The sequence below is a fragment of the Salvelinus fontinalis genome, chromosome 25 (genome assembly GCF_029448725.1).
Source record: "Salvelinus fontinalis isolate EN_2023a chromosome 25, ASM2944872v1, whole genome shotgun sequence".
Taxonomy (NCBI): Eukaryota; Metazoa; Chordata; class Actinopteri; order Salmoniformes; family Salmonidae; genus Salvelinus; species Salvelinus fontinalis.
In genome coordinates this window covers 40124343-40152265 of record NC_074689.1, presented here as the reverse complement: position 1 = coordinate 40152265, position 27923 = coordinate 40124343, and the positions used below count along the sequence as shown (strand labels likewise).

At 44.6% G+C, this 27923-nt stretch overlaps 1 protein-coding gene across 2 annotated transcripts in view; it reads left to right on the top strand.

The window, feature by feature from the left end:
• The window catches only part of LOC129823271 (procollagen-lysine,2-oxoglutarate 5-dioxygenase 2-like), a 213219-nt gene that overhangs the window by 44516 nt on the left and 140780 nt on the right, over positions 1-27923 (top strand). For both annotated transcript variants that reach the window (XM_055882196.1, XM_055882195.1), the window contains exons 2-3: positions 8993-9084; positions 24418-24554. In XM_055882196.1, the coding sequence (XP_055738171.1) occupies positions 8993-9084; positions 24418-24554 (229 nt within the window). The remainder of the gene's footprint in view (positions 1-8992; positions 9085-24417; positions 24555-27923) is intronic.

Sequence of the window (27923 nt, the reverse complement as noted above, 5' to 3'; positions counted from 1 at the left end):
CAGTTAGATGGAGGTATCAGTTAGATGGAGGTATCAGTTAGATGGAGGTATCAGTTAGATGGAGGTATCAGTTAGATGGAGGTATCAGTTAGATGGAGGTATCAGTTAGATGGAGGTATCAGTTAGATGGAGGTATCAGTTAGATGGAGGTATCAGTTAGATGGAGGTATCAGTTAGATGGAGGTATCAGTTAGATGGAGGTATCAGTTAGATGGAGGTATCAGTTAGATGGAGGTATCAGTTAGATGGAGGTATCAGTTAGATGGAGGTATCAGTTAGATGGAGGTATTTCACTACAGTTAGATGGAGGTATCAGTTAGATGGAGGTATCAGTTAGATGGAGGTATCAGTTAGATGGAGGTATCAGTTAGATGGAGGTATCAGTTAGATGGAGGTATCAGTTAGATGGAGGTATCAGTTAGATGGAGGTATCAGTTAGATGGAGGTATCAGTTAGATGGAGGTATACAGTTAGATGGAGGTATCAGTTAGATGGAGGTATCAGTTAGATGGAGGTATCAGTTAGATGGAGGTATCAGTTAGATGGAGGTATCAGTTAGATGGAGGTATCAGTTAGATGGAGGTATTTATACAGTTAGATGGAGGTATCAGTTAGATGGAGGTATCAGTTAGATGGAGGTATCAGTTAGATGGAGGTATCAGTTAGATGGAGGTATCAGTTAGATGGAGGTATCAGTTAGATGGAGGTATCAGTTAGATGGAGGTATCAGTTAGATGGAGGTATCAGTTAGATGGAGGTATCAGTTAGATGGAGGTATCAGTTAGATGGAGGTATTTCACTACAGTTAGATGGAGGTATCAGTTAGATGGAGGTATCAGTTAGATGGAGGTATCAGTTAGATGGAGGTATCAGTTAGATGGAGGTATCAGTTAGATGGAGGTATCAGTTAGATGGAGGTATCAGTTAGATGGAGGTATTTACTACAGTTAGATGGAGGTATATACAGTTAGATGGAGGTATCAGTTAGATGGAGGTATCAGTTAGATGGAGGTATCAGTTAGATGGAGGTATCAGTTAGATGGAGGTATCAGTTAGATGGAGGTATCAGTTAGATGGAGGTATCAGTTAGATGGAGGTATCAGTTAGATGGAGGTATCAGTTAGATGGAGGTATCAGTTAGATGGAGGTATCAGTTAGATGGAGGTATCAGTTAGATGGAGGTATCAGTTAGATGGAGGTATCAGTTAGATGGAGGTATCAGTTAGATGGAGGTATCAGTTAGATGGAGGTATCAGTTAGATGGAGGTATCAGTTAGATGGAGGTATCAGTTAGATGGAGGTATCAGTTAGATGGAGGTATCAGTTAGATGGAGGTATCAGTTAGATGGAGGTATCTCAGTTAGATGGAGGTATCAGTTAGATGGAGGTATCAGTTAGATGGAGGTATCAGTTAGATGGAGGTATCAGTTAGATGGAGGTATCAGTTAGATGGAGGTATCAGTTAGATGGAGGTATCAGTTAGATGGAGGTATCAGTTAGATGGAGGTATCAGTTAGATGGAGGTATCAGTTAGATGGAGGTATCAGTTAGATGGAGGTATCAGTTAGATGGAGGTATCAGTTAGATGGAGGTATTCACACAGTTAGATGGAGGTATCAGTTAGATGGAGGTATCAGTTAGATGGAGGTATCAGTTAGATGGAGGTATCAGTTAGATGGAGGTATCAGTTAGATGGAGGTATCAGTTAGATGGAGGTATCAGTTAGATGGAGGTATCAGTTAGATGGAGGTATCAGTTAGATGGAGGTATCAGTTAGATGGAGGTATCAGTTAGATGGAGGTATCAGTTAGATGGAGGTATCAGTTAGATGGAGGTATCAGTTAGATGGAGGTATCAGTTAGATGGAGGTATCAGTTAGATGGAGGTATCAGTTAGATGGAGGTATCAGTTAGATGGAGGTATCAGTTAGATGGAGGTATCAGTTAGATGGAGGTATCAGTTAGATGGAGGTATCAGTTAGATGGAGGTATCAGTTAGATGGAGGTATCAGTTAGATGGAGGTATCAGTTAGATGGAGGTATCAGTTAGATGGAGGTATCATACAGTTAGATGGAGGTATCAGTTAGATGGAGGTATCAGTTAGATGGAGGTATCAGTTAGATGGAGGTATCAGTTAGATGGAGGTATCAGTTAGATGGAGGTATCAGTTAGATGGAGGTATCAGTTAGATGGAGGTATTCCCAGTTAGATGGAGGTATCAGTTAGATGGAGGTATCAGTTAGATGGAGGTATCAGTTAGATGGAGGTATCAGTTAGATGGAGGTATCATACAGTTAGATGGAGGTATCAGTTAGATGGAGGTATCAGTTAGATGGAGGTATCAGTTAGATGGAGGTATCAGTTAGATGGAGGTATCAGTTAGATGGAGGTATCAGTTAGATGGAGGTATCAGTTAGATGGAGGTATCAGTTAGATGGAGGTATCAGTTAGATGGAGGTATCAGTTAGATGGAGGTATCAGTTAGATGGAGGTATCAGTTAGATGGAGGTATCAGTTAGATGGAGGTATCAGTTAGATGGAGGTATCAGTTAGATGGAGGTATTTCACTACAGTTAGATGGAGGTATCAGTTAGATGGAGGTATCAGTTAGATGGAGGTATCAGTTAGATGGAGGTATCAGTTAGATGGAGGTATCAGTTAGATGGAGGTATCAGTTAGATGGAGGTATCAGTTAGATGGAGGTATCAGTTAGATGGAGGTATCAGTTAGATGGAGGTATTCCTACAGTTAGATGGAGGTATCAGTTAGATGGAGGTATCAGTTAGATGGAGGTATCAGTTAGATGGAGGTATCAGTTAGATGGAGGTATCAGTTAGATGGAGGTATCAGTTAGATGGAGGTATCAGTTAGATGGAGGTATTTCATACAGTTAGATGGAGGTATTCAGTTAGATGGAGGTATCAGTTAGATGGAGGTATCAGTTAGATGGAGGTATCAGTTAGATGGAGGTATCAGTTAGATGGAGGTATCAGTTAGATGGAGGTATCAGTTAGATGGAGGTATCAGTTAGATGGAGGTATCAGTTAGATGGAGGTATCAGTTAGATGGAGGTATTCACTACAGTTAGATGGAGGTATCAGTTAGATGGAGGTATCAGTTAGATGGAGGTATCAGTTAGATGGAGGTATCATCAGTTAGATGGAGGTATCAGTTAGATGGAGGTATCAGTTAGATGGAGGTATCAGTTAGATGGAGGTATCAGTTAGATGGAGGTATCAGTTAGATGGAGGTATCAGTTAGATGGAGGTATCAGTTAGATGGAGGTATCAGTTAGATGGAGGTATCAGTTAGATGGAGGTATCAGTTAGATGGAGGTATCAGTTAGATGGAGGTATCAGTTAGATGGAGGTATCAGTTAGATGGAGGTATCAGTTAGATGGAGGTATTTCACTACAGTTAGATGGAGGTATCAGTTAGATGGAGGTATCAGTTAGATGGAGGTATCAGTTAGATGGAGGTATCAGTTAGATGGAGGTATCAGTTAGATGGAGGTATCAGTTAGATGGAGGTATCAGTTAGATGGAGGTATCAGTTAGATGGAGGTATCAGTTAGATGGAGGTATCAGTTAGATGGAGGTATCAGTTAGATGGAGGTATCAGTTAGATGGAGGTATCAGTTAGATGGAGGTATTTCACTACAGTTAGATGGAGGTATCAGTTAGATGGAGGTATCAGTTAGATGGAGGTATCAGTTAGATGGAGGTATCAGTTAGATGGAGGTATCAGTTAGATGGAGGTATCAGTTAGATGGAGGTATCAGTTAGATGGAGGTATCAGTTAGATGGAGGTATCAGTTAGATGGAGGTATTCACTACAGTTAGATGGAGGTATCAGTTAGATGGAGGTATCAGTTAGATGGAGGTATCAGTTAGATGGAGGTATCAGTTAGATGGAGGTATCAGTTAGATGGAGGTATCAGTTAGATGGAGGTATCAGTTAGATGGAGGTATCAGTTAGATGGAGGTATTCACTACAGTTAGATGGAGGTATTTCACTACAGTTAGATGGAGGTATCAGTTAGATGGAGGTATCAGTTAGATGGAGGTATCAGTTAGATGGAGGTATCAGTTAGATGGAGGTATCAGTTAGATGGAGGTATCAGTTAGATGGAGGTATCAGTTAGATGGAGGTATTCAGTTAGATGGAGGTATTTCACTACAGTTAGATGGAGGTATCAGTTAGATGGAGGTATCAGTTAGATGGAGGTATCAGTTAGATGGAGGTATTCACTCAGTTAGATGGAGGTATCAGTTAGATGGAGGTATCAGTTAGATGGAGGTATCAGTTAGATGGAGGTATCAGTTAGATGGAGGTATCAGTTAGATGGAGGTATCAGTTAGATGGAGGTATCAGTTAGATGGAGGTATCAGTTAGATGGAGGTATCAGTTAGATGGAGGTATCAGTTAGATGGAGGTATCAGTTAGATGGAGGTATCAGTTAGATGGAGGTATCAGTTAGATGGAGGTATCAGTTAGATGGAGGTATTTCACTACAGTTAGATGGAGGTATCAGTTAGATGGAGGTATCAGTTAGATGGAGGTATCAGTTAGATGGAGGTATCAGTTAGATGGAGGTATCAGTTAGATGGAGGTATCAGTTAGATGGAGGTATCAGTTAGATGGAGGTATCAGTTAGATGGAGGTATCAGTTAGATGGAGGTATTTCACTACAGTTAGATGGAGGTATCAGTTAGATGGAGGTATCAGTTAGATGGAGGTATCAGTTAGATGGAGGTATCAGTTAGATGGAGGTATCAGTTAGATGGAGGTATCAGTTAGATGGAGGTATCAGTTAGATGGAGGTATCAGTTAGATGGAGGTATTTCACTACAGTTAGATGGAGGTATTTCACTACAGTTAGATGGAGGTATTTCACTACAGTTAGATGGAGGTATTTCACTACAGTTAGATGGAGGTATCAGTTAGATGGAGGTATCAGTTAGATGGAGGTATCAGTTAGATGGAGGTATCAGTTAGATGGAGGTATCAGTTAGATGGAGGTATCAGTTAGATGGAGGTATCAGTTAGATGGAGGTATCAGTTAGATGGAGGTATCAGTTAGATGGAGGTATTTCACTACAGTTAGATGGAGGTATCAGTTAGATGGAGGTATCAGTTAGATGGAGGTATCAGTTAGATTAAGGTATTTCACTCCAGTTAGATGGAGGTATCAGTTAGATGGAGGTATCAGTTAGATGGAGGTATCAGTTAGATGGAGGTATCAGTTAGATGGAGGTATCAGTTAGATGGAGGTATCAGTTAGATGGAGGTATCAGTTAGATGGAGGTATTTCACTACAGTTAGATGGAGGTATCAGTTAGATGGAGGTATCAGTTAGATGGAGGTATCAGTTAGATGGAGGTATCAGTTAGATGGAGGTATTTCACTACAGTTAGATGGAGGTATCAGTTAGATGGAGGTATCAGTTAGATGGAGGTATTTCCCTACAGTTAGATGGAGGTATCAGTTAGATGGAGGTATCAGTTAGATGGAGGTATCAGTTAGATGGAGGTATCAGTTAGATGGAGGTATCAGTTAGATGGAGGTATCAGTTAGATGGAGGTATCAGTTAGATGGAGGTATCAGTTAGATGGAGGTATCAGTTAGATGGAGGTATCAGTTAGATGGAGGTATTTCACTCCAGTTAGATGGAGGTATCAGTTAGATGGAGGTATCAGTTAGATGGAGGTATTTCACTACAGTTAGATGGAGGTATTTCACTACAGTTAGATGGAGGTATTTCACTACAGTTAGATGGAGGTATTTCACTACAGTTAGATGGAGGTATTTCACTACAGTTAGATGGAGGTATCAGTTAGATGGAGGTATCAGTTAGATGGAGGTATTTCCCTACAGTTAGATGGAGGTATCAGTTAGATGGAGGTATCAGTTAGATGGAGGTATCAGTTAGATGGAGGTATCAGTTAGATGGAGGTATCAGTTAGATGGAGGTATCAGTTAGATGGAGGTATCAGTTAGATGGAGGTATCAGTTAGATGGAGGTATTAGTTAGATGGAGGTATCAGTTAGATGGAGGTATCAGTTAGATGGAGGTATTTCACTACAGTTAGATGGAGGTATCAGTTAGATGGAGGTATCAGTTAGATGGAGGTATCAGTTAGATGGAGGTATCAGTTAGATGGAGGTATCAGTTAGATGGAGGTATTTCACTACAGTTAGATGGAGGTATCAGTTAGATGGAGGTATCAGTTAGATGGAGGTATCAGTTAGATGGAGGTATCAGTTAGATGGAGGTATCAGTTAGATGGAGGTATCAGTTAGATGGAGGTATCAGTTAGATGGAGGTATCAGTTAGATGGAGGTATTAGTTAGATGGAGGTATCAGTTAGATGGAGGTATCAGTTAGATGGAGGTATTAGTTAGATGGAGGTATCAGTTAGATGGAGGTATCAGTTAGATGGAGGTATCAGTTAGATGGAGGTATCAGTTAGATGGAGGTATTTCACTCCAGTTAGATGGAGGTATCAGTTAGATGGAGGTATTAGTTAGATGGAGGTATCAGTTAGATGGAGGTATCAGTTAGATGGAGGTATCAGTTAGATGGAGGTATCAGTTAGATGGAGGTATCAGTTAGATGGAGGTATCAGTTAGATGGAGGTATTTCACTCCAGTTAGATGGAGGTATCAGTTAGATGGAGGTATCAGTTAGATGGAGGTATTAGTTAGATGGAGGTATCAGTTAGATGGAGGTATTTCACTACAGTTAGATGGAGGTATCAGTTAGATGGAGGTATCAGTTAGATGGAGGTATCAGTTAGATGGAGGTATCAGTTAGATGGAGGTATCAGTTAGATGGAGGTATCAGTTAGATGGAGGTATTTCACTACAGTTAGATGGAGGTATCAGTTAGATGGAGGTATCAGTTAGATGGAGGTATCAGTGAGATGGAGGTATCAGTTAGATGGAGGTATCAGTTAGATGGAGGTATCAGTTAGATGGAGGTATTAGTTAGATGGAGGTATTAGTTAGATGGAGGTATCAGTTAGATGGAGGTATTTCACTACAGTTAGATGGAGGTATCAGTTAGATGGAGGTATCAGTTAGATGGAGGTATCAGTTAGATGGAGGTATTTCACTACAGTTAGATGGAGGTATCAGTTAGATGGAGGTATCAGTTAGATGGAGGTATTTCACTACAGTTAGATGGAGGTATCAGTTAGATGGAGGTATCAGTTAGATGGAGGTATCAGTTAGATGGAGGTATCAGTTAGATGGAGGTATCAGTTAGATGGAGGTATCAGTTAGATGGAGGTATCAGTTAGATGGAGGTATCAGTTAGATGGAGGTATTTCCCTACAGTTAGATGGAGGTATCAGTTAGATGGAGGTATCAGTTAGATGGAGGTATCAGTTAGATGGAGGTATCAGTTAGATGGAGGTATTTCACTACAGTTAGATGGAGGTATCAGTTAGATGGAGGTATCAGTTAGATGGAGGTATCAGTTAGATGGAGGTATCAGTTAGATGGAGGTATTTCACTACAGTTAGATGGAGGTATCAGTTAGATGGAGGTATCAGTTAGATGGAGGTATTTCACTACAGTTAGATGGAGGTATCAGTTAGATGGAGGTATCAGTTAGATGGAGGTATCAGTTAGATGGAGGTATCAGTTAGATGGAGGTATCAGTTAGATGGAGGTATCAGTTAGATGGAGGTATCAGTTAGATGGAGGTATCAGTTAGATGGAGGTATCAGTTAGATGGAGGTATCAGTTAGATGGAGGTATCAGTTAGATGGAGGTATTTCCCTACAGTTAGATGGAGGTATCAGTTAGATGGAGGTATTTCACTACAGTTAGATGGAGGTATTTCACTACAGTTAGATGGAGGTATTTCACTACAGTTAGATGGAGGTATTTCACTACAGTTAGATGGAGGTATTTCACTACAGTTAGATGGAGGTATTTCACTACAGTTAGATGGAGGTATTTCACTACAGTTAGATGGAGGTATTTCACTACAGTTAGATTGAGGTATCAGTTAGATGGAGGTATTTCACTACAGTTAGATGGAGGTATCAGTTAGATGGAGGTATTTCACTACAGTTAGATGGAGGTATTTCACTACAGTTAGATGGAGGTATTTCACTACAGTTAGATGGAGGTATCAGTTAGATGGAGGTATTTCACTACAGTTAGATGGAGGTATTTCACTACAGTGATATTAATGCAGTATTTGTCATTATAATGAAAACACCCTCCCTCCACTCAGTGTATGTTTTCATAACATTTCTCAGGGGCTGTTCCCTCAAACAATCAGTGCTCAGCTCCTACTTCCCTCCCTCCCTACTTCCTCATCCAGCGTGATGTGTTTTCGCACGAGGCTGTGGCATTGACTTCTCTTACTGGAGGTATCTCTGGTCGCAGCCTCAACCCTAGCCCTAGCCTCAGCCCTCACACCCAGAGGAAATGTGCATTTTGTAAGCGCGGACCGGGAACTTGGAGGTCCGGGAACTTGGAGGTCCGGGAACTTGGAGGTCCGGGAACTTCCTTTCACCCCAAAAATTAAATTACCTTTTCTGAAATATGTTGTTATATGCAAAATTCCTCATGTTACATGTAGCTGTTCTGTCCGTACGTTATTACGATGTGTCATAGCGCTGCTGAACCAGGCAGTCATCAACGTGTTGACCCAGATCTGTGGGTTGGTTGGGATCACGATGGGAGGAACGGGATGACCACTACTTTATAGGGAAAAACAACATGTATATTTTGGTGCGAGTTGTGTCTTTAAATGTACGCCAGGCTTTGGAGCAATAAAATGCTCATTTTATTTCCTTATCCAAACATTTCACTGTGGTAAGAATGCAGGCCTTCCTTGCAATTGGGTAAACTGTCATCGTGCCGGACATAGGACCAATAAAAGTGATAAATTGGTTTAATTTGCCGTTATGATTACGATGATTACACACGTCTGGATCTGGTTTAATGTTTTGTTTTCCGTTCTTTCCAGAGAAGTTGCTGGTCCTCACCGTTGCCACACAGGAGACTGATGGTTATCTCCGCTTCATGCAGTCGGCCGACTATTTCAACTACACCGTCAAGGTAAGGACCGTCTCTCTCGTTTAGTTCTACCATGCACCGCCTCTCTCGTTTAGTTCTACCATGCACCGTCTCTCTCTCGTTTAGTTCTACCATGCACCGTATCTCTCGTTTAGTTCTAACATGCACCGTCTCTCTCGTTTAGTTCTAACATGCACCGTCTCTCTCGTTTAGTTCTACCATGCACCGTCTCTCTCTCGTTTAGTTCTACCATGCACCGTATCTCTCGTTTAGTTCTAACATGCACCGTCTCTCTCGTTTAGTTCTAACATGCACCGTCTCTCTCGTTTAGTTCTACCATGCACCGTCTCTCTCGTTTAGTTCTACCATGCACCGTCTCTCTCGTTTAGTTCTACCATGCACCGTCTCTCTCGTTAAGTTCTACCATGCACCGTCTCTCTCTCGTTTAGTTCTACCATGCACCGTATCTCTCGTTTAGTTCTAACATGCACCGTCTCTCTCTCGTTTAGTTCTAACATGCGCCGTCTCTCTCGTTTAGTTCTACCATGCGCCGTCTCTCTCGTTTAGTTCTACCATGCACCGTCTCTCTCTCGTTTAGTTCTACCATGCACCGTCTCACTCGTTTAGTTCTACCATGCACCGTCTCACTCGTTTAGTTCTACCATGCACCGTCTCTCTCTCTCTCGTTTAGTTCTAACATGCACCGTCTCTCTCTCGTTTAGTTCTACCATGCACCGTCTCTCTCGTTTAGTTCTACCATGCGCCGTCTCTCTCGTTTAGTTCTACCATGCACCGTCTCTCTCTCTCTCGTTTAGTTCTACCATGCACCGTCTCACTCGTTTAGTTCTACCATGCACCGTCTCACTCGTTTAGTTCTACCATGCACCGTCTCTCTCTCGTTTAGTTCTAACATGCACCGTCTCTCTCTCGTTTAGTTCTACCATGCACCGTCTCTCTCGTTTAGTTCTACCATGCGCCGTCTCTCTCGTTTAGTTCTACCATGCACCGTCTCTCTCTCTCTCGTTTAGTTCTAACATGCATCGTCTCTCTCTCGTTTAGTTCTACCATGCACCGTCTCTCTCTCGTTTACTTCTACCATGCACCGTCTCTCGCTCGTTTACTTCTACCATGCACTGTCTCTCTCGTTTAGTTCTACCATGCTTGTCTCTATCATTTAGTTCTACCATGCACCGTCTCTCTCGTTTAGTTCTATCATGCACATCTCTCTCTTGTTTAGTTCTACCATGCACTGTATCTCTCTCTCGTTTAGTTTTACCATGCACCGTCTCTCTCTCTCGTTTAGTTCTACCATGCACCGTCTCTCTCGTTTAGTTCTACCATGCACCGTCTCTCTCTCGTTTAGTTCTACCATGCACCGTCTCTCTTTGTTCTACCATGCACCGTCTCTCTCGTTCAGTTCTACCATGCACCGTCTCTCTCTCGTTTAGTTCTAACATGCACCGTCTCTCTGGTTTAGTTCTACCATGCACCGTCTCTCTCTGGTTTAGTTCTACCATGCACCGTCTCTCTCTGGTTTAGTTCTACCATGCACCGTCTCTCTGGTTTAGTTCTACCATGCACCGTCTCTCTCGTTTAGTTCTACCATGCGTCGTATCTCTCTTTTAGTTCTACCATGCACCATCTCTCTCTTTTAGTTCTACCATGCACCGTCTCGCTCGTTTAGTTCTACCTTGCACCGTCTCTCTGGTTTAGTTATACCATGCACCGTCTCTCTCGTTTAGTTCTACCATGCGTCGTATCTCTCGTTTAGTTCTACCATGCACTGTCTCTCTCGTTTAGTTCTACCATGCGTCGTATCTCTCTTTTAGTTCTACCATGCACCATCTCTCTCGTTTAGTTCCACCATGCACCGTCTCTCTCTGGTTTAGTTCTACCATGCACCGTCTCTCTCTGGTTTAGTTCTACCATGCACCGTCTCTCTGGTTTAGTTCTACCATGCACCGTCTCTCTCGTTTAGTTCTACCATGCGTCGTATCTCTCTTTTAGTTCTACCATGCACCGTCTCTCTCGTTTAGTTCTACCATGCACCGTCTCTCTCTTTTAGTTTTACCAATTACCATCTCTCTCTTTTAGTTCTACCATGCACCGTCTGTCTCGTTTAGTTCCAACATGCACCGTCTCTCTCTCGTTTAGTTCTACCATGCACCGTCTCCTTCTGGTTTAGTTCTACCATGCACCGTCTCTCTCTCGTTTAGTTCTACCATGCGCCGTCTCTCTCTCGTTTAGTTCTACCATGCACCGTATCTCTCGTTTAGTTCTAACATGCACCGTCTCTCTCGTTTAGTTCTAACATGCACCGTCTCTCTCGTTTAGTTCTACCATGCACCGTCTCTCTCTCGTTTAGTTCTACCATGCACCGTATCTCTCGTTTAGTTCTAACATGCACCGTCTCTCTCGTTTAGTTCTAACATGCACCGTCTCTCTCGTTTAGTTCTACCATGCACCGTCTCTCTCGTTTAGTTCTACCATGCACCGTCTCTCTCGTTTAGTTCTACCATGCACCGTCTCTCTCGTTAAGTTCTACCATGCACCGTCTCTCTCTCGTTTAGTTCTACCATGCACCGTATCTCTCGTTTAGTTCTAACATGCACCGTCTCTCTCTCGTTTAGTTCTAACATGCGCCGTCTCTCTCGTTTAGTTCTACCATGCGCCGTCTCTCTCGTTTAGTTCTACCATGCACCGTCTCTCTCTCGTTTAGTTCTACCATGCACCGTCTCACTCGTTTAGTTCTACCATGCACCGTCTCACTCGTTTAGTTCTACCATGCACCGTCTCTCTCTTTCTCGTTTAGTTCTAACATGCACCGTCTCTCTCTCGTTTAGTTCTACCATGCACCGTCTCTCTCGTTTAGTTCTACCATGCGCCGTCTCTCTCGTTTAGTTCTACCATGCACCGTCTCTCTCTCTCTCGTTTAGTTCTACCATGCACCGTCTCACTCGTTTAGTTCTACCATGCACCGTCTCACTCGTTTAGTTCTACCATGCACCGTCTCTCTCTCGTTTAGTTCTAACATGCACCGTCTCTCTCTCGTTTAGTTCTACCATGCACCGTCTCTCTCGTTTAGTTCTACCATGCGCCGTCTCTCTCGTTTAGTTCTACCATGCACCGTCTCTCTCTCTCTCGTTTAGTTCTAACATGCATCGTCTCTCTCTCGTTTAGTTCTACCATGCACCGTCTCTCTCTCGTTTACTTCTACCATGCACCGTCTCTCGCTCGTTTACTTCTACCATGCACTGTCTCTCTCGTTTAGTTCTACCATGCTTGTCTCTATCATTTAGTTCTACCATGCACCGTCTCTCTCGTTTAGTTCTATCATGCACATCTCTCTCTTGTTTAGTTCTACCATGCACTGTATCTCTCTCTCGTTTAGTTTTACCATGCACCGTCTCTCTCTCTCGTTTAGTTCTACCATGCACCGTCTCTCTCGTTTAGTTCTACCATGCACCGTCTCTCTCTCGTTTAGTTCTACCATGCACCGTCTCTCTCTTTGTTCTACCATGCACCGTCTCTCTCGTTCAGTTCTACCATGCACCGTCTCTCTCTCGTTTAGTTCTAACATGCACCGTCTCTCTGGTTTAGTTCTACCATGCACCGTCTCTCTCTGGTTTAGTTCTACCATGCACCGTCTCTCTCTGGTTTAGTTCTACCATGCACCGTCTCTCTGGTTTAGTTCTACCATGCACCGTCTCTCTCGTTTAGTTCTACCATGCGTCGTATCTCTCTTTTAGTTCTACCATGCACCATCTCTCTCTTTTAGTTCTACCATGCACCGTCTCGCTCGTTTAGTTCTACCTTGCACCGTCTCTCTGGTTTAGTTATACCATGCACCGTCTCTCTCGTTTAGTTCTACCATGCGTCGTATCTCTCGTTTAGTTCTACCATGCACTGTCTCTCTCGTTTAGTTCTACCATGCGTCGTATCTCTCTTTTAGTTCTACCATGCACCATCTCTCTCGTTTAGTTCCACCATGCACCGTCTCTCTCTGGTTTAGTTCTACCATGCACCGTCTCTCTCTGGTTTAGTTCTACCATGCACCGTCTCTCTGGTTTAGTTCTACCATGCACCGTCTCTCTCGTTTAGTTCTACCATGCGTCGTATCTCTCTTTTAGTTCTACCATGCACCGTCTCTCTCGTTTAGTTCTACCATGCACCGTCTCTCTCTTTTAGTTCTACCAAGCACCATCTCTCTCTTTTAGTTCTACCATGCACCGTCTGTCTCGTTTAGTTCCAACATGCACCGTCTCTCTCTCGTTTAGTTCTACCATGCACCGTCTCCTTCTGGTTTAGTTCTACCATGCACCGTCTCTCTCTCGTTTAGTTCTACCATGCGCCGTCTCTCTCTCTCTCGTTTAGTTCTACCATGCACCGTCTCTCTCGTTTAGTTCTACCATGCACCGTCTCTCTCTCGTTTACTTCTACCATGCACTGGCTCTCTCGTTTAGTTCTACCATGCTTGTCTCTCTCATTTAGTTCTACCATGCACCGTCTCTCTCGTTTAGTTCTATCATGCACGTCTCTCTCTTGTTTAGTTCTACCATGCACCGTCTCTCTCTCGTTTAGTTCTAACATGCACCGTCTCTCTGGTTTAGTTCTACCATGCACCGTCTCTCTCTGGTTTAGTTCTACCATGCATCGTCTCTCTCGTTTAGTTCTACCATGCGCCGTCTCTCTGGTTCAATTCTAGCCGTCTCTCTCGTTTAGGTCTACCATGCACCGTCTCTCTCTCGTTTAGTTCTACCATGCACCGTCTCTCTCTTTGTTCTACCATGCACCGTCTCTCTCGTTCAGTTCTACCATGCACCGTCTCTCTCTCGTTTAGTTCTAACATGCACCGTCTCTCTGGTTTAGTTCTACCATGCACCGTCTCTCTCTGGTTTAGTTCTACCATGCACCGTCTCTCTCTGGTTTAGTTCTACCATGCACCGTCTCTCTGGTTTAGTTCTACCATGCACCGTCTCTCTCGTTTAGTTCTACCATGCGTCGTATCTCTCTTTTAGTTCTACCATGCACCATCTCTCTCTTTTAGTTCTACCATGCACCGTCTCTCTCGTTTAGTTCTACCATGCACCGTCTCTCTGGTTTAGTTCTACCATGCACCGTCTCTCTCGTTTAGTTCTACCATGCGTCGTATCTCTCTTTTAGTTCTACCATGCACTGTCTCTCTCGTTTAGTTCTACCATGCGTCGTATCTCTCTTTTAGTTCTACCATGCACCATCTCTCTCGTTTAGTTCCACCATGCACCGTCTCTCTCTGGTTTAGTTCTACCATGCACCGTCTCTCTCTGGTTTAGTTCTACCATGCACCGTCTCTCTGGTTTAGTTCTACCATGCACCGTCTCTCTCGTTTAGTTCTACCATGCGTCGTATCTCTCTTTTAGTTCTACCATGCACCGTCTCTCTCGTTTAGTTCTACCATGCACCGTCTCTCTCTTTTAGTTCTACCAAGCACCATCTCTCTCTTTTAGTTCTACCATGCACCGTCTGTCTCGTTTAGTTCCAACATGCACCGTCTCTCTCTCGTTTAGTTCTACCATGCACCGTCTCCTTCTGGTTTAGTTCTACCATGCACCGTCTCTCTCTCGTTTAGTTCTACCATGCGCCGTCTCTCTCTCTCTCGTTTAGTTCTACCATGCACCGTCTCTCTCGTTTAGTTCTACCATGCACCGTCTCTCTCTCGTTTACTTCTACCATGCACTGGCTCTCTCGTTTAGTTCTACCATGCTTGTCTCTCTCATTTAGTTCTACCATGCACCGTCTCTCTCGTTTAGTTCTATCATGCACGTCTCTCTCTTGTTTAGTTCTACCATGCACTGTATCTCTCTCGTTTAGTTCTATCATGCACAACCTATCTCCCGTTTAGTTCAACCATGCACCGTCTCTCTCTCTTTTAGTTTTACCATGCACCGTCACTCTCTTTTAGTTCTACCAAGCACCATCTCTCTCTTTTAGTTCTACCATGGACCGTCTCTCTCGTTTAGTTCTACCATGCACCGTCTCTCTCGTTTAGTTTTACCAAGCACCGTCTCTCTCGTTTAGTTCTACCATGCGCCATCTCTCTCGTTTGGTTCTATCGTGCATTGTATCTCTCTCTCGTTTAGTTCTATCATGCACCACCTCTCTCTCGTTTAGTTCTACCATGCACAGTCTCTCTCTCGTATAGTTCCACCATGCACCGTCTCTCTCTCGTTTAGTTCTACCATGCACTGTCTCTCTCATTTAGTTCTACCATGCGCCGTCTCTATGGTTCAGTTCTAGCCGTCTCTCTCGTTTAGGTCTACCATGCACATTCTCTCTCTCGTTTAGTTCCAACATGCACCGTCTCTCTCTCGTTTAGTTCTACCATGCACCGTCTCTCTCGTTTAGTTCTACAATGCACCGTCTCTCTCATTTAGTTTTACCAAGCACCGTCTCTCTCGTTTAGTTCTACCATGCACTGTCTCTCTCGTTTAGTTCTACCATGCACCGTCTCTCTCGTTTAGTTCTACCATGCACCGTCTCTCTCGTTTAGTTCTACCATACACCGTCTCTCTCTTTTAGTTCTACCATGCACCGTCTCTCTCTCTCTCGTTTAGTTCTACCATGCACCGTCTCTCTCTTTTAGTTCTACCATACACCGTCTCTCTCTTTTAGTTCTACCATGCACCGTCTCTCTCTCTCTCGTTTAGTTCTACCATGCACCGTCTCTCTCGTTTAGTTCTACCATGCACCGTCTCTCTCGTTTAGTTCTACCATACACCGTCTCTCTCGTTTAGTTCTGCCATACACCGTCTCTCTCTTTTAGTTCTACCATGCACCGTCTCTCTCTCTCTCGTTTAGTTCTACCATGCACCGTCTCTCTTTTTTAGTTCTACCATACACCGTCTCTCTCTTTTAGTTCTACCATGCACCGTCTCTCTCGTTTAGTTCTACCATACACCGTCTCTCTCGTTTAGTTCTACCATGCACCGTCTCTCTCGTTTAGTTCTATCATGCACGTCTCTCTCTTGTTTAGTTCTACCATGCACCGTCTCTCTCGTTTAGTTCTACCATACACCGTCTCTCTCGTTTAGTTCTACCATGCACCGTCTCTCTCGTTTAGTTCTATCATGCACGTCTCTCTCTTGTTTAGTTCTACCATACACCGTCTCTCTCGTTTAGTTCTACCATGCACCGTCTCTCTCGTTTAGTTCTATCATGCACGTCTCTCTCTTGTTTAGTTCTACCATGCACCGTCTCTCTCGTTTAGTTCTACCATGCACCGTCTCTCTCGTTTAGTTCTACCATGCACCGTCTCTCTCGTTTAGTTCTATCATGCACGTCTCTCTCTTGTTTAGTTCTACCATGCACTGTCTCTCTCGTTTAGTTCTACCCTGCACCGTCTCTCTCTTTTAGTTCTACCCTGCACCGTCTCTCTCTTTTAGTTCTACCCTGCACCGTCTCTCTCTTTTAGTTCTACCCTGCACCGTCTCTCTCGTTTAGTTCTACCATGCACCGTCTCTCTCGTTTAGTTCTACCATGCACCGTCTCTCTCGTTTAGTTCTACCATGCACCGTCTCTCTCTTTTAGTTCTACCATGCACCGTCTCTCTCGTTTAGTTATACCATACACCGTCTCTCTCTTTTAGTTCTACCATGCACCGTCTCTCTCGTTTAGTTCTACCATGCACCGTCTCTCTCGTTTAGTTCTACCATACACCGTCTCTCTCGTTTAGTTCTACCATGCACCGTCTCTCTCGTTTAGTTCTATCATGCACGTCTCTCTCTTGTTTAGTTCTACCATGCACCGTCTCTCTCGTTTAGTTCTACCATACACCGTCTCTCTCGTTTAGTTCTACCATGCACCGTCTCTCTCGTTTAGTTCTATCATGCACGTCTCTCTCTTGTTTAATTCTACCATACACCGTCTCTCTCGTTTAGTTCTACCATGCACCGTCTCTCTCGTTTAGTTCTATCATGCACGTCTCTCTCTTGTTTAGTTCTACCATGCACCGTCTCTCTCGTTTAGTTCTACCATGCACCGTCTCTCTCGTTTAGTTCTACCATGCACCGTCTCTCTCGTTTAGTTCTATCATGCACGTCTCTCTCTTGTTTAGTTCTACCATGCACTGTCTCTCTCGTTTAGTTCTACCCTGCACCGTCTCTCTCTTTTAGTTCTACCCTGCACCGTCTCTCTCTTTTAGTTCTACCATGCACTGGCTCTCTCGTTTAGTTCTACCATGCTTGTCTCTCTCATTTAGTTCTACCATGCACCGTCTCTCTCGTTTAGTTCTATCATGCACGTCTCTCTCTTGTTTAGTTCTACCATGCACTGTATCTCTCTCGTTTAGTTCTATCATGCACAACCTATCTCCCGTTTAGTTCTACCATGCACCGTCTCTCTCTCTTTTAGTTTTACCATGCACCGTCACTCTCTTTTAGTTCTACCAAGCACCATCTCTCTCTTTTAGTTCTACCATGGACCGTCTCTCTCGTTTAGTTCTACCATGCACCGTCTCTCTCGTTTAGTTCTACCATGCGCCATCTCTCTCGTTTGGTTCTATCGTGCACTGTATCTCTCTCTCGTTTAGTTCTATCATGCACCACCTCTCTCTCGTTTAGTTCTACCATGCACAGTCTCTCTCTCGTATAGTTCCACCATGCACCGTCTCTCTCTCGTTTAGTTCTACCATGCACTGTCTCTCTCATTTAGTTCTACCATGCGCCGTCTCTATGGTTCAGTTCTAGCCGTCTCTCTCGTTTAGGTCTACCATGCACATTCTCTCTCTCGTTTAGTTCCAACATGCACCGTCTCTCTCTCGTTTAGTTCTACCATGCACCGTCTCTCTCGTTTAGTTCTACAATGCACCGTCTCTCTCATTTAGTTTTACCAAGCACCGTCTCTCTCGTTTAGTTCTACCATGCACTGTCTCTCTCGTTTAGTTCTACCATGCACCGTCTCTCTCGTTTAGTTCTACCATGCACCGTCTCTCTCGTTTAGTTCTACCATACACCGTCTCTCTCTTTTAGTTCTACCATGCACCGTCTCTCTCTCTCTCGTTTAGTTCTACCATGCACCGTCTCTCTCTTTTAGTTCTACCATACACCGTCTCTCTCTTTTAGTTCTACCATGCACCGTCTCTCTCTCTCTCGTTTAGTTCTACCATGCACCGTCTCTCTCGTTTAGTTCTACCATGCACCGTCTCTCTCGTTTAGTTCTACCATACACCGTCTCTCTCGTTTAGTTCTGCCATACACCGTCTCTCTCTTTTAGTTCTACCATGCACCGTCTCTCTCTCTCTCGTTTAGTTCTACCATGCACCGTCTCTCTCTTTTAGTTCTACCATACACCGTCTCTCTCTTTTAGTTCTACCATGCACCGTCTCTCTCGTTTAGTTCTACCATACACCGTCTCTCTCGTTTAGTTCTACCATGCACCGTCTCTCTCGTTTAGTTCTATCATGCACGTCTCTCTCTTGTTTAGTTCTACCATGCACCGTCTCTCTCGTTTAGTTCTACCATACACCGTCTCTCTCGTTTAGTTCTACCATGCACCGTCTCTCTCGTTTAGTTCTATCATGCACGTCTCTCTCTTGTTTAGTTCTACCATACACCGTCTCTCTCGTTTAGTTCTACCATGCACCGTCTCTCTCGTTTAGTTCTATCATGCACGTCTCTCTCTTGTTTAGTTCTACCATGCACCGTCTCTCTCGTTTAGTTCTACCATGCACCGTCTCTCTCGTTTAGTTCTACCATGCACCGTCTCTCTCGTTTAGTTCTATCATGCACGTCTCTCTCTTGTTTAGTTCTACCATGCACTGTCTCTCTCGTTTAGTTCTACCCTGCACCGTCTCTCTCTTTTAGTTCTACCCTGCACCGTCTCTCTCTTTTAGTTCTACCCTGCACCGTCTCTCTCTTTTAGTTCTACCCTGCACCGTCTCTCTCGTTTAGTTCTACCATGCACCGTCTCTCTCGTTTAGTTCTACCATGCACCGTCTCTCTCGTTTAGTTCTACCATGCACCGTCTCTCTCTTTTAGTTCTACCATGCACCGTCTCTCTCGTTTAGTTCTACCATACACCGTCTCTCTCTTTTAGTTCTACCATGCACCGTCTCTCTCGTTTAGTTCTACCATGCACCGTCTCTCTCGTTTAGTTCTACCATGCACCGTCTCTCTCGTTTAGTTCTACCATACACCGTCTCTCTCGTTTAGTTCTGCCATACACCGTCTCTCTCTTTTAGTTCTACCATGCACCGTCTCTCTCTCTCTCGTTTAGTTCTACCATGCACCGTCTCTCTCTTTTAGTTCTACCATACACCGTCTCTCTCTTTTAGTTCTACCATGCACCATCTCTCTCGTTTAGTTCTACCATACACCGTCTCTCTCGTTTAGTTCTACCATGCACCGTCTCTCTCGTTTAGTTCTATCATGCACGTCTCTCTCTTGTTTAGTTCTACCATGCACCGTCTCTCTCGTTTAGTTCTACCATACACCGTCTCTCTCGTTTAGTTCTACCATGCACCGTCTCTCTCGTTTAGTTCTATCATGCACGTCTCTCTCTTGTTTAGTTCTACCATACACCGTCTCTCTCGTTTAGTTCTACCATGCACCGTCTCTCTCGTTTAGTTCTATCATGCACGTCTCTCTCTTGTTTAGTTCTACCATGCACCGTCTCTCTCGTTTAGTTCTACCATGCACCGTCTCTCTCGTTTAGTTCTACCATGCACCGTCTCTCTCGTTTAGTTCTATCATGCACGTCTCTCTCTTGTTTAGTTCTACCATGCACTGTCTCTCTCGTTTAGTTCTACCCTGCACCGTCTCTCTCTTTTAGTTCTACCCTGCACCGTCTCTCTCTTTTAGTTCTACCCTGCACCGTCTCTCTCTTTTAGTTCTACCCTGCACCGTCTCTCTCGTTTAGTTCTACCATGCACCGTCTCTCTCGTTTAGTTCTACCATGCACCGTCTCTCTCGTTTAGTTCTACCATGCACCGTCTCTCTCTTTTAGTTCTACCATGCACCGTCTCTCTCGTTTAGTTCTACCATACACCGTCTCTCTCTTTTAGTTCTACCATGCACCGTCTCTCTCGTTTAGTTCTACCATGCACCGTCTCTCTCGTTTAGTTCTACCATACACCGTCTCTCTCGTTTAGTTCTACCATGCACCGTCTCTCTCGTTTAGTTCTATCATGCACGTCTCTCTCTTGTTTAGTTCTACCATGCACCGTCTCTCTCGTTTAGTTCTACCATACACCGTCTCTCTCGTTTAGTTCTACCATGCACCGTCTCTCTCGTTTAGTTCTATCATGCACGTCTCTCTCTTGTTTAATTCTACCATACACCGTCTCTCTCGTTTAGTTCTACCATGCACCGTCTCTCTCGTTTAGTTCTATCATGCACGTCTCTCTCTTGTTTAGTTCTACCATGCACCGTCTCTCTCGTTTAGTTCTACCATGCACCGTCTCTCTCGTTTAGTTCTACCATGCACCGTCTCTCTCGTTTAGTTCTATCATGCACGTCTCTCTCTTGTTTAGTTCTACCATGCACTGTCTCTCTCGTTTAGTTCTACCCTGCACCGTCTCTCTCTTTTAGTTCTACCCTGCACCGTCTCTCTCTTTTAGTTCTACCATGCACTGGCTCTCTCGTTTAGTTCTACCATGCTTGTCTCTCTCATTTAGTTCTACCATGCACCGTCTCTCTCGTTTAGTTCTATCATGCACGTCTCTCTCTTGTTTAGTTCTACCATGCACTGTATCTCTCTCGTTTAGTTCTATCATGCACAACCTATCTCCCGTTTAGTTCTACCATGCACCGTCTCTCTCTCTTTTAGTTTTACCATGCACCGTCACTCTCTTTTAGTTCTACCAAGCACCATCTCTCTCTTTTAGTTCTACCATGGACCGTCTCTCTCGTTTAGTTCTACCATGCACCGTCTCTCTCGTTTAGTTTTACCAAGCACCGTCTCTCTCGTTTAGTTCTACCATGCGCCATCTCTCTCGTTTGGTTCTATCGTGCACTGTATCTCTCTCTCGTTTAGTTCTATCATGCACCACCTCTCTCTCGTTTAGTTCTACCATGCACAGTCTCTCTCTCGTATAGTTCCACCATGCACCGTCTCTCTCTCGTTTAGTTCTACCATGCACTGTCTCTCTCATTTAGTTCTACCATGCGCCGTCTCTATGGTTCAGTTCTAGCCGTCTCTCTCGTTTAGGTCTACCATGCACATTCTCTCTCTCGTTTAGTTCCAACATGCACCGTCTCTCTCTCGTTTAGTTCTACCATGCACCGTCTCTCTCGTTTAGTTCTACAATGCACCGTCTCTCTCATTTAGTTTTACCAAGCACCGTCTCTCTCGTTTAGTTCTACCATGCACTGTCTCTCTCGTTTAGTTCTACCATGCACCGTCTCTCTCGTTTAGTTCTACCATGCACCGTCTCTCTCGTTTAGTTCTACCATACACCGTCTCTCTCTTTTAGTTCTACCATGCACCGTCTCTCTCTCTCTCGTTTAGTTCTACCATGCACCGTCTCTCTCTTTTAGTTCTACCATACACCGTCTCTCTCTTTTAGTTCTACCATGCACCGTCTCTCTCTCTCTCGTTTAGTTCTACCATGCACCGTCTCTCTCGTTTAGTTCTACCATGCACCGTCTCTCTCGTTTAGTTCTACCATACACCGTCTCTCTCGTTTAGTTCTACCATACACCGTCTCTCTCTTTTAGTTCTACCATGCACCGTCTCTCTCTCTCTCGTTTAGTTCTACCATGCACCGTCTCTCTCTTTTAGTTCTACCATACACCGTCTCTCTCTTTTAGTTCTACCATGCACCGTCTCTCTCGTTTAGTTCTACCATACACCGTCTCTCTCGTTTAGTTCTACCATGCACCGTCTCTCTCGTTTAGTTCTATCATGCACGTCTCTCTCTTGTTTAGTTCTACCATGCACCGTCTCTCTCGTTTAGTTCTACCATACACCGTCTCTCTCGTTTAGTTCTACCATGCACCGTCTCTCTCGTTTAGTTCTATCATGCACGTCTCTCTCTTGTTTAGTTCTACCATACACCGTCTCTCTCGTTTAGTTCTACCATGCACCGTCTCTCTCGTTTAGTTCTATCATGCACGTCTCTCTCTTGTTTAGTTCTACCATGCACCGTCTCTCTCGTTTAGTTCTACCATGCACCGTCTCTCTCGTTTAGTTCTACCATGCACCGTCTCTCTCGTTTAGTTCTATCATGCACGTCTCTCTCTTGTTTAGTTCTACCATGCACTGTCTCTCTCGTTTAGTTCTACCCTGCACCGTCTCTCTCTTTTAGTTCTACCCTGCACCGTCTCTCTCTTTTAGTTCTACCCTGCACCGTCTCTCTCTTTTAGTTCTACCCTGCACCGTCTCTCTCGTTTAGTTCTACCATGCACCGTCTCTCTCGTTTAGTTCTACCATGCACCGTCTCTCTCGTTTAGTTCTACCATGCACCGTCTCTCTCTTTTAGTTCTACCATGCACCGTCTCTCTCGTTTAGTTCTACCATACACCGTCTCTCTCTTTTAGTTCTACCATGCACCGTCTCTCTCGTTTAGTTCTACCATACACCGTCTCTCTCGTTTAGTTCTACCATGCACCGTCTCTCTCGTTTAGTTCTATCATGCACGTCTCTCTCTTGTTTAGTTCTACCATGCACCGTCTCTCTCGTTTAGTTCTACCATACACCGTCTCTCTCGTTTAGTTCTACCATGCACCGTCTCTCTCGTTTAGTTCTATCATGCACGTCTCTCTCTTGTTTAATTCTACCATACACCGTCTCTCTCGTTTAGTTCTACCATGCACCGTCTCTCTCGTTTAGTTCTATCATGCACGTCTCTCTCTTGTTTAGTTCTACCATGCACCGTCTCTCTCGTTTAGTTCTACCATGCACCGTCTCTCTCGTTTAGTTCTACCATGCACCGTCTCTCTCGTTTAGTTCTATCATGCACGTCTCTCTCTTGTTTAGTTCTACCATGCACTGTCTCTCTCGTTTAGTTCTACCCTGCACCGTCTCTCTCTTTTAGTTCTACCCTGCACCGTCTCTCTCTTTTAGTTCTACCATGCACCGTCTCTCTCGTTTTGTTCTACCATGCACCGTCTCTCTCGTTTAGTTCTACCATGCACCGTCTCTCTCGTTTAGTTCTACCATGCACCGTCTCTCTCGTTTAGTTCTACCATGCACCGTCTCTCTCGTTTAGTTCTACCATGCACCGTCTCTCTCGTTTAGTTCTACCACATTGATTAGGTATAGTTTTCTTTAATTACGCAATACAGGATATTACCTACAAGACATATTCATTCTTGTAATTATTTTACTCCTGCTCAACCTCATCCTCAAATAATTAACTGATTGAACTATGAAATAAGAAGTAATAACCTTTCCGGGGAACAAGCTGTAGACTTGAGGCTATGGGAAACTTGTTAGCTGTCATCAGAGGATTCCTGTGGCAAAGCCCTTGTAGAACCTTACTGAATCTGACGTTGCATAACATAAATGCTCAGTTCTCTGTCAGGGCTCAGTCCTCAGTCAGGGCTCAGTCCTCAGTCAGGTATCAGTCTTCAGTCAGGTATCAGTCCTCAAACCTCAGCCAGGCCTCAGTCCTCAAACCTCAGCCAGGGCTCATTCCTCAAACCTCAGCCAGGGCTCATTCCTCAGCCAGGGTTCATTCCTCAGCCAGGGCTCATTCCTCAGCCAGGGCTCATTCCTCAGCCAGGGCTCATTCCTCAGCCAGGCCTCAGTCCTCAAACCTCAGCCAGGGCTCATTCCTCAGCCAGGGCTCAGTACTCAGCCAGGCCTCAGTCCTCAAACCTCAGCCAGGCCTCAGTCCTCAGCCAGGGTTCATTCCTCAGCCAGGGCTCATTCCTCAGCCAGGGCTCATTCCTCAGCCAGGCCTCAGTCCTCAGCCAGGGCTCAGTCCTCAAACCTCAGCCTGGGCTCATTCCTCAGCCAGGGCTCAGTCCTCAAACCTCAGCCAGGGCTCATTCCTCAGCCAGGGCTCAGTCCTCAGCCAGGCCTCAGTCCTCAAACCTCAGCCAGGGCCCAGTCCTCAGCCAGGCCTCAGTCCTCAAACCTCAGCCAGGGCTCAGTCCTCAAACCTCAGCCAGGGCTCATTCCTCAGCCAGGGCTCATTCCTCAGCCAGGGCTCAGTCCTCAGCCAGGGCTCAGTCCTCAGCCAGGGCTCAGTCCTCAAACCTCAGCCAGGGCTCATTCCTCAGCCAGGGCTCATTCCTCAGCCAGGGCTCATTCCTCAGCCAGGGCTCATTCCTCAGCCAGTGCTCATTCCTCAGCCAGTGCTAAGAGCATTGATGGAACTCACAGGGGTTCCTGACCCTTGTCCATAACCCCTGATCTCTAAACCCTGACATGTCCTCTGTCTCTCTGCCACAGGTCCTGGGCATGGGAGAGGAGTGGAGGGGTGGGGACGTGGGGCGCTCCATTGGAGGAGGACAGAAGGTGAGACTACTGAAGGAAGCCATGGAGGGACTGAGTGACCAAGAAGACCTGGTGGTGCTGTCTGTTGACAGGTAGGAAAATCGGTGGCCATAGGATGAACTGGACTGTATATCACACTACTGAGGGGCAGAGAGAATACACTTATGTAATAGTTCCCAATGTATTACTTTAAGATTGAAACGTTTCAAATGTAGGCGCTCAGTTGGCTCAAAACATTTGTCGAAGACTCTAGTCACTCCAGTTCATAGACTTTTCTCTCTGGTACGGGAGCGCCAAGTCTAGGACCAAAAGGTTCCTTAACAGCTTCTACCTCCAAGTCATAAGACTCCTGAACAATTAATCACATGTTCACCGGACTATTTACATTGACCCCTCCCTCCCTCCTCCCTTTGTTTTTACAATTCTGCTACTTGCTGTTTATTATCTATGCATAGTCACTTCACCCCTACCTACATGTAAACATTACCTCGATTAACCTGTATCCCCGCACATTGACTCGGTACTGGTACCCCCTGTAATTTATTGTATTTAGTCAATATTTTCGAAACCTTTTTAAAAAATTGTTCGTCTAAAATGACATACCCAAATCTAACTGCCTGTAGCTCAGGACCTGAAGCAAGGATATGCATATTATTGGTACCATTTGAAAGGAAACGACTTTGAAGGCGGAGGGGGGGGGGGACTATTTCTTGAACTGCATTGTTGGTTAAGGACTTGAAAGTAAAGCATTTCACGGGAACATGTGACAAATAACATTTGATTTGAAATGTCTAAATCACTAGTTACCTAAAGCATGTTCTTCTAAACTCCTTATCTTATGCAATATGCATTGGTACTTTGTGTTAGAATATTCAGTGCCTTGTTTTCCTAGAAAAAGGAAATCTGTCCACTAAGGAGGTGGGGTCATTGAAAGGTTAGGGCTTCTGGTTTCTCCATATTGGACCCAGATGTCCCTTTTAACCAATCCGAACCCCTCCTGCTGTGAGCCAAACGTGTGAATATTCAGTTACCTCCACATTATGACTGGGTGGATTACTGGTAGAGTTACTGTCTGGCTCCTGTATGGATGACTGGTAGGGTTACTGTCTGGTTCCTGTATGGATGACTGGTAGAGTTACTGTCTGGTTCCTGTATGGATGACTGGTGGAGTTACTGTCTGGTTCCTGTCTGGATGACTGGTAGAGTTACTGTCTGGTTCCTGTATGGATGACTGGTGGAGTTACTGTCTGGTTCCTGTATGGATGACTGGTAGGGTTACTGTCTGGTTCCTGTATGGATGACTGGTAGAGTTACTGTCTGGTTCCTGTATGGATGACTGGTGGAGTTACTGTCTGGTTCCTGTATGGATGACTGGTGGAGTTACTGTCTGGTTCCTGTATGGATGACTGGTAGAGTTACTGTCTGGTTACTGTATGGATGACTGGTAGAGTTACTGTCTGGTTCCTGTATGGATGATTGGTAGAGTTACTGTCTGGTTCCTGTATGGATGACTGTTAGGGGTAGTGGTATGGATGATTGGTAGAGTTACTGTCTGGTTCCTGTATGGATGATTGGTAGAGTTACTGTCTGGTTCCTGTATGGATGACTGTTAGGGGTAGTGGTATGGATGATTGGTAGAGTTACTGTCTGGTTCCTGTATGGACGATTGGTAGGGTTACTGTCTGGTTCCTGTATGGATGACTGGTAGAGTTACTGTCTGGCTCCTGTATGGATGACTGGTAGGGTTACTGTCTGGTTCCTGTATGGATGACTTGTGGAGTTACTGTCTGGCTCCTGTATGGATGACTGGTAGAGTTACTGTCTGGCTCCTGTATGGATGACTGGTAGGGTTACTGTCTGGTTCCTGTATGGATGACTGGTAGGGGTAGTGTTATGGATGACTGTTAGGGGTAGTGGTATGGATGACTGTTAGGGGTAGTGTTATTGATGACTGGTAGGGGTAGTGTTATGGATGACTTGTAGGGGTAGTGTTATGGATGACTGGAAGTGTTATTGATGACTGCTAGTGTTATGGATGACTGGTAGGGGTAGTGTTATGGATGACTGGTAGGGGTAGTGTTATGGATGACTGGAAGTGTTATGGATGACTGGTAGTGTTATGGATGACTGGTAGGGGTAGTGTCAGGGTTACTGGTATGGGTAGTGTTATGGATGACTGGTAGGGTAGTGTTATGGATGACTGGTAGTGTTATGGATGACTGGTAGGGTAGTGTTATGGTTGACTGGTAGGGTAGTGTTATGGATGACTGTTAGGTGTAGTGTTATGGTTGACTGGTAGGGTAGTGTTATGGATGACTGTTAGGGGTAGTGTTATGGATGACTGGTAGTGTTATGGATGACTGGTAGGGGTAGTGTCAGGGTTACTGGTATGGGTAGTGTTATGGATGACTGGTAGTGTTATGGATGACTGGTAGTGTTATGGATGACTTTTAGGGGTAGTGTTATGGATGACTGGTAGTGTTATGGATGATTGGTATTGGTAGTGTTATGGATGACTGGTAGTGTTATGGATGACTGGTAGTGTTATGGATGACTGGTAGGGGTAGTGTTATGGATGACTGGTAGTGTTATGGATGACTGGTAGTGTTATGGATGACTGGTAGTGTTATGGATGACTTTTAGGGGTAGTGTTATGGATGACTGGTAGTGTTATGGATGACTGGTAGGGGTAGTGTTATGGATGACTGGTAGTGTTATGGATGACTGGTAGTGTTATGGATGACTGGTAGGGGTAGTGTTATGGATGACTGGTAGTGTTATGGATGACTGGTAGTGTTATGGATGACTGGTAGTGTTATGGATGACTTTTAGGGGTAGTGTTATGGATGACTGGTAGTGTTATGGATGACTGGTATTGGTAGTGTTATGGATGACTGGTAGTGTTATGGATGACTGGTAGTGTTATGGATGACTTTTAGGGGTAGTGTTATGGATGACTGGTAGTGTTATGGATGACTGGTAGGGGTAGTGTTATGGATGACTGGTAGGGGTAGTGTTATGGATGACTGGTAGTGTTATGGATGACTGGTAGGGGTAGTGTTATGGATGACTGGTAGTGTTATGGATGACTGGTATGGATAGTGTTATGGATGACTGGTAAGGTTAGTGTTATGGATGACTGGTAGGGGTAGTGTTATGGATGACTGGTAGGGGTAGTGTTATGGGTGACTGGTAGTGTTATGAATGACTGGTAGTGTTATGGATGACTGGTAGTGTTATGGATGACTGGTAGGGGTAGTGTTATGGATGACTGGTAAGGTTAGTGTTATGGATGACTGGTAGGGGTAGTGTTATGGATGACTGGTAGGGGTAGTGTTATGGATGACTGGTAGTGTTATGGATGACTGGTAGTGTTATGGATGACTGGTAGGGGTAGTGTTATGGATGACTGGTAGGGGTAGTGTTATGGATGACTGGTAGTGTTATGGATGACTGGTAAG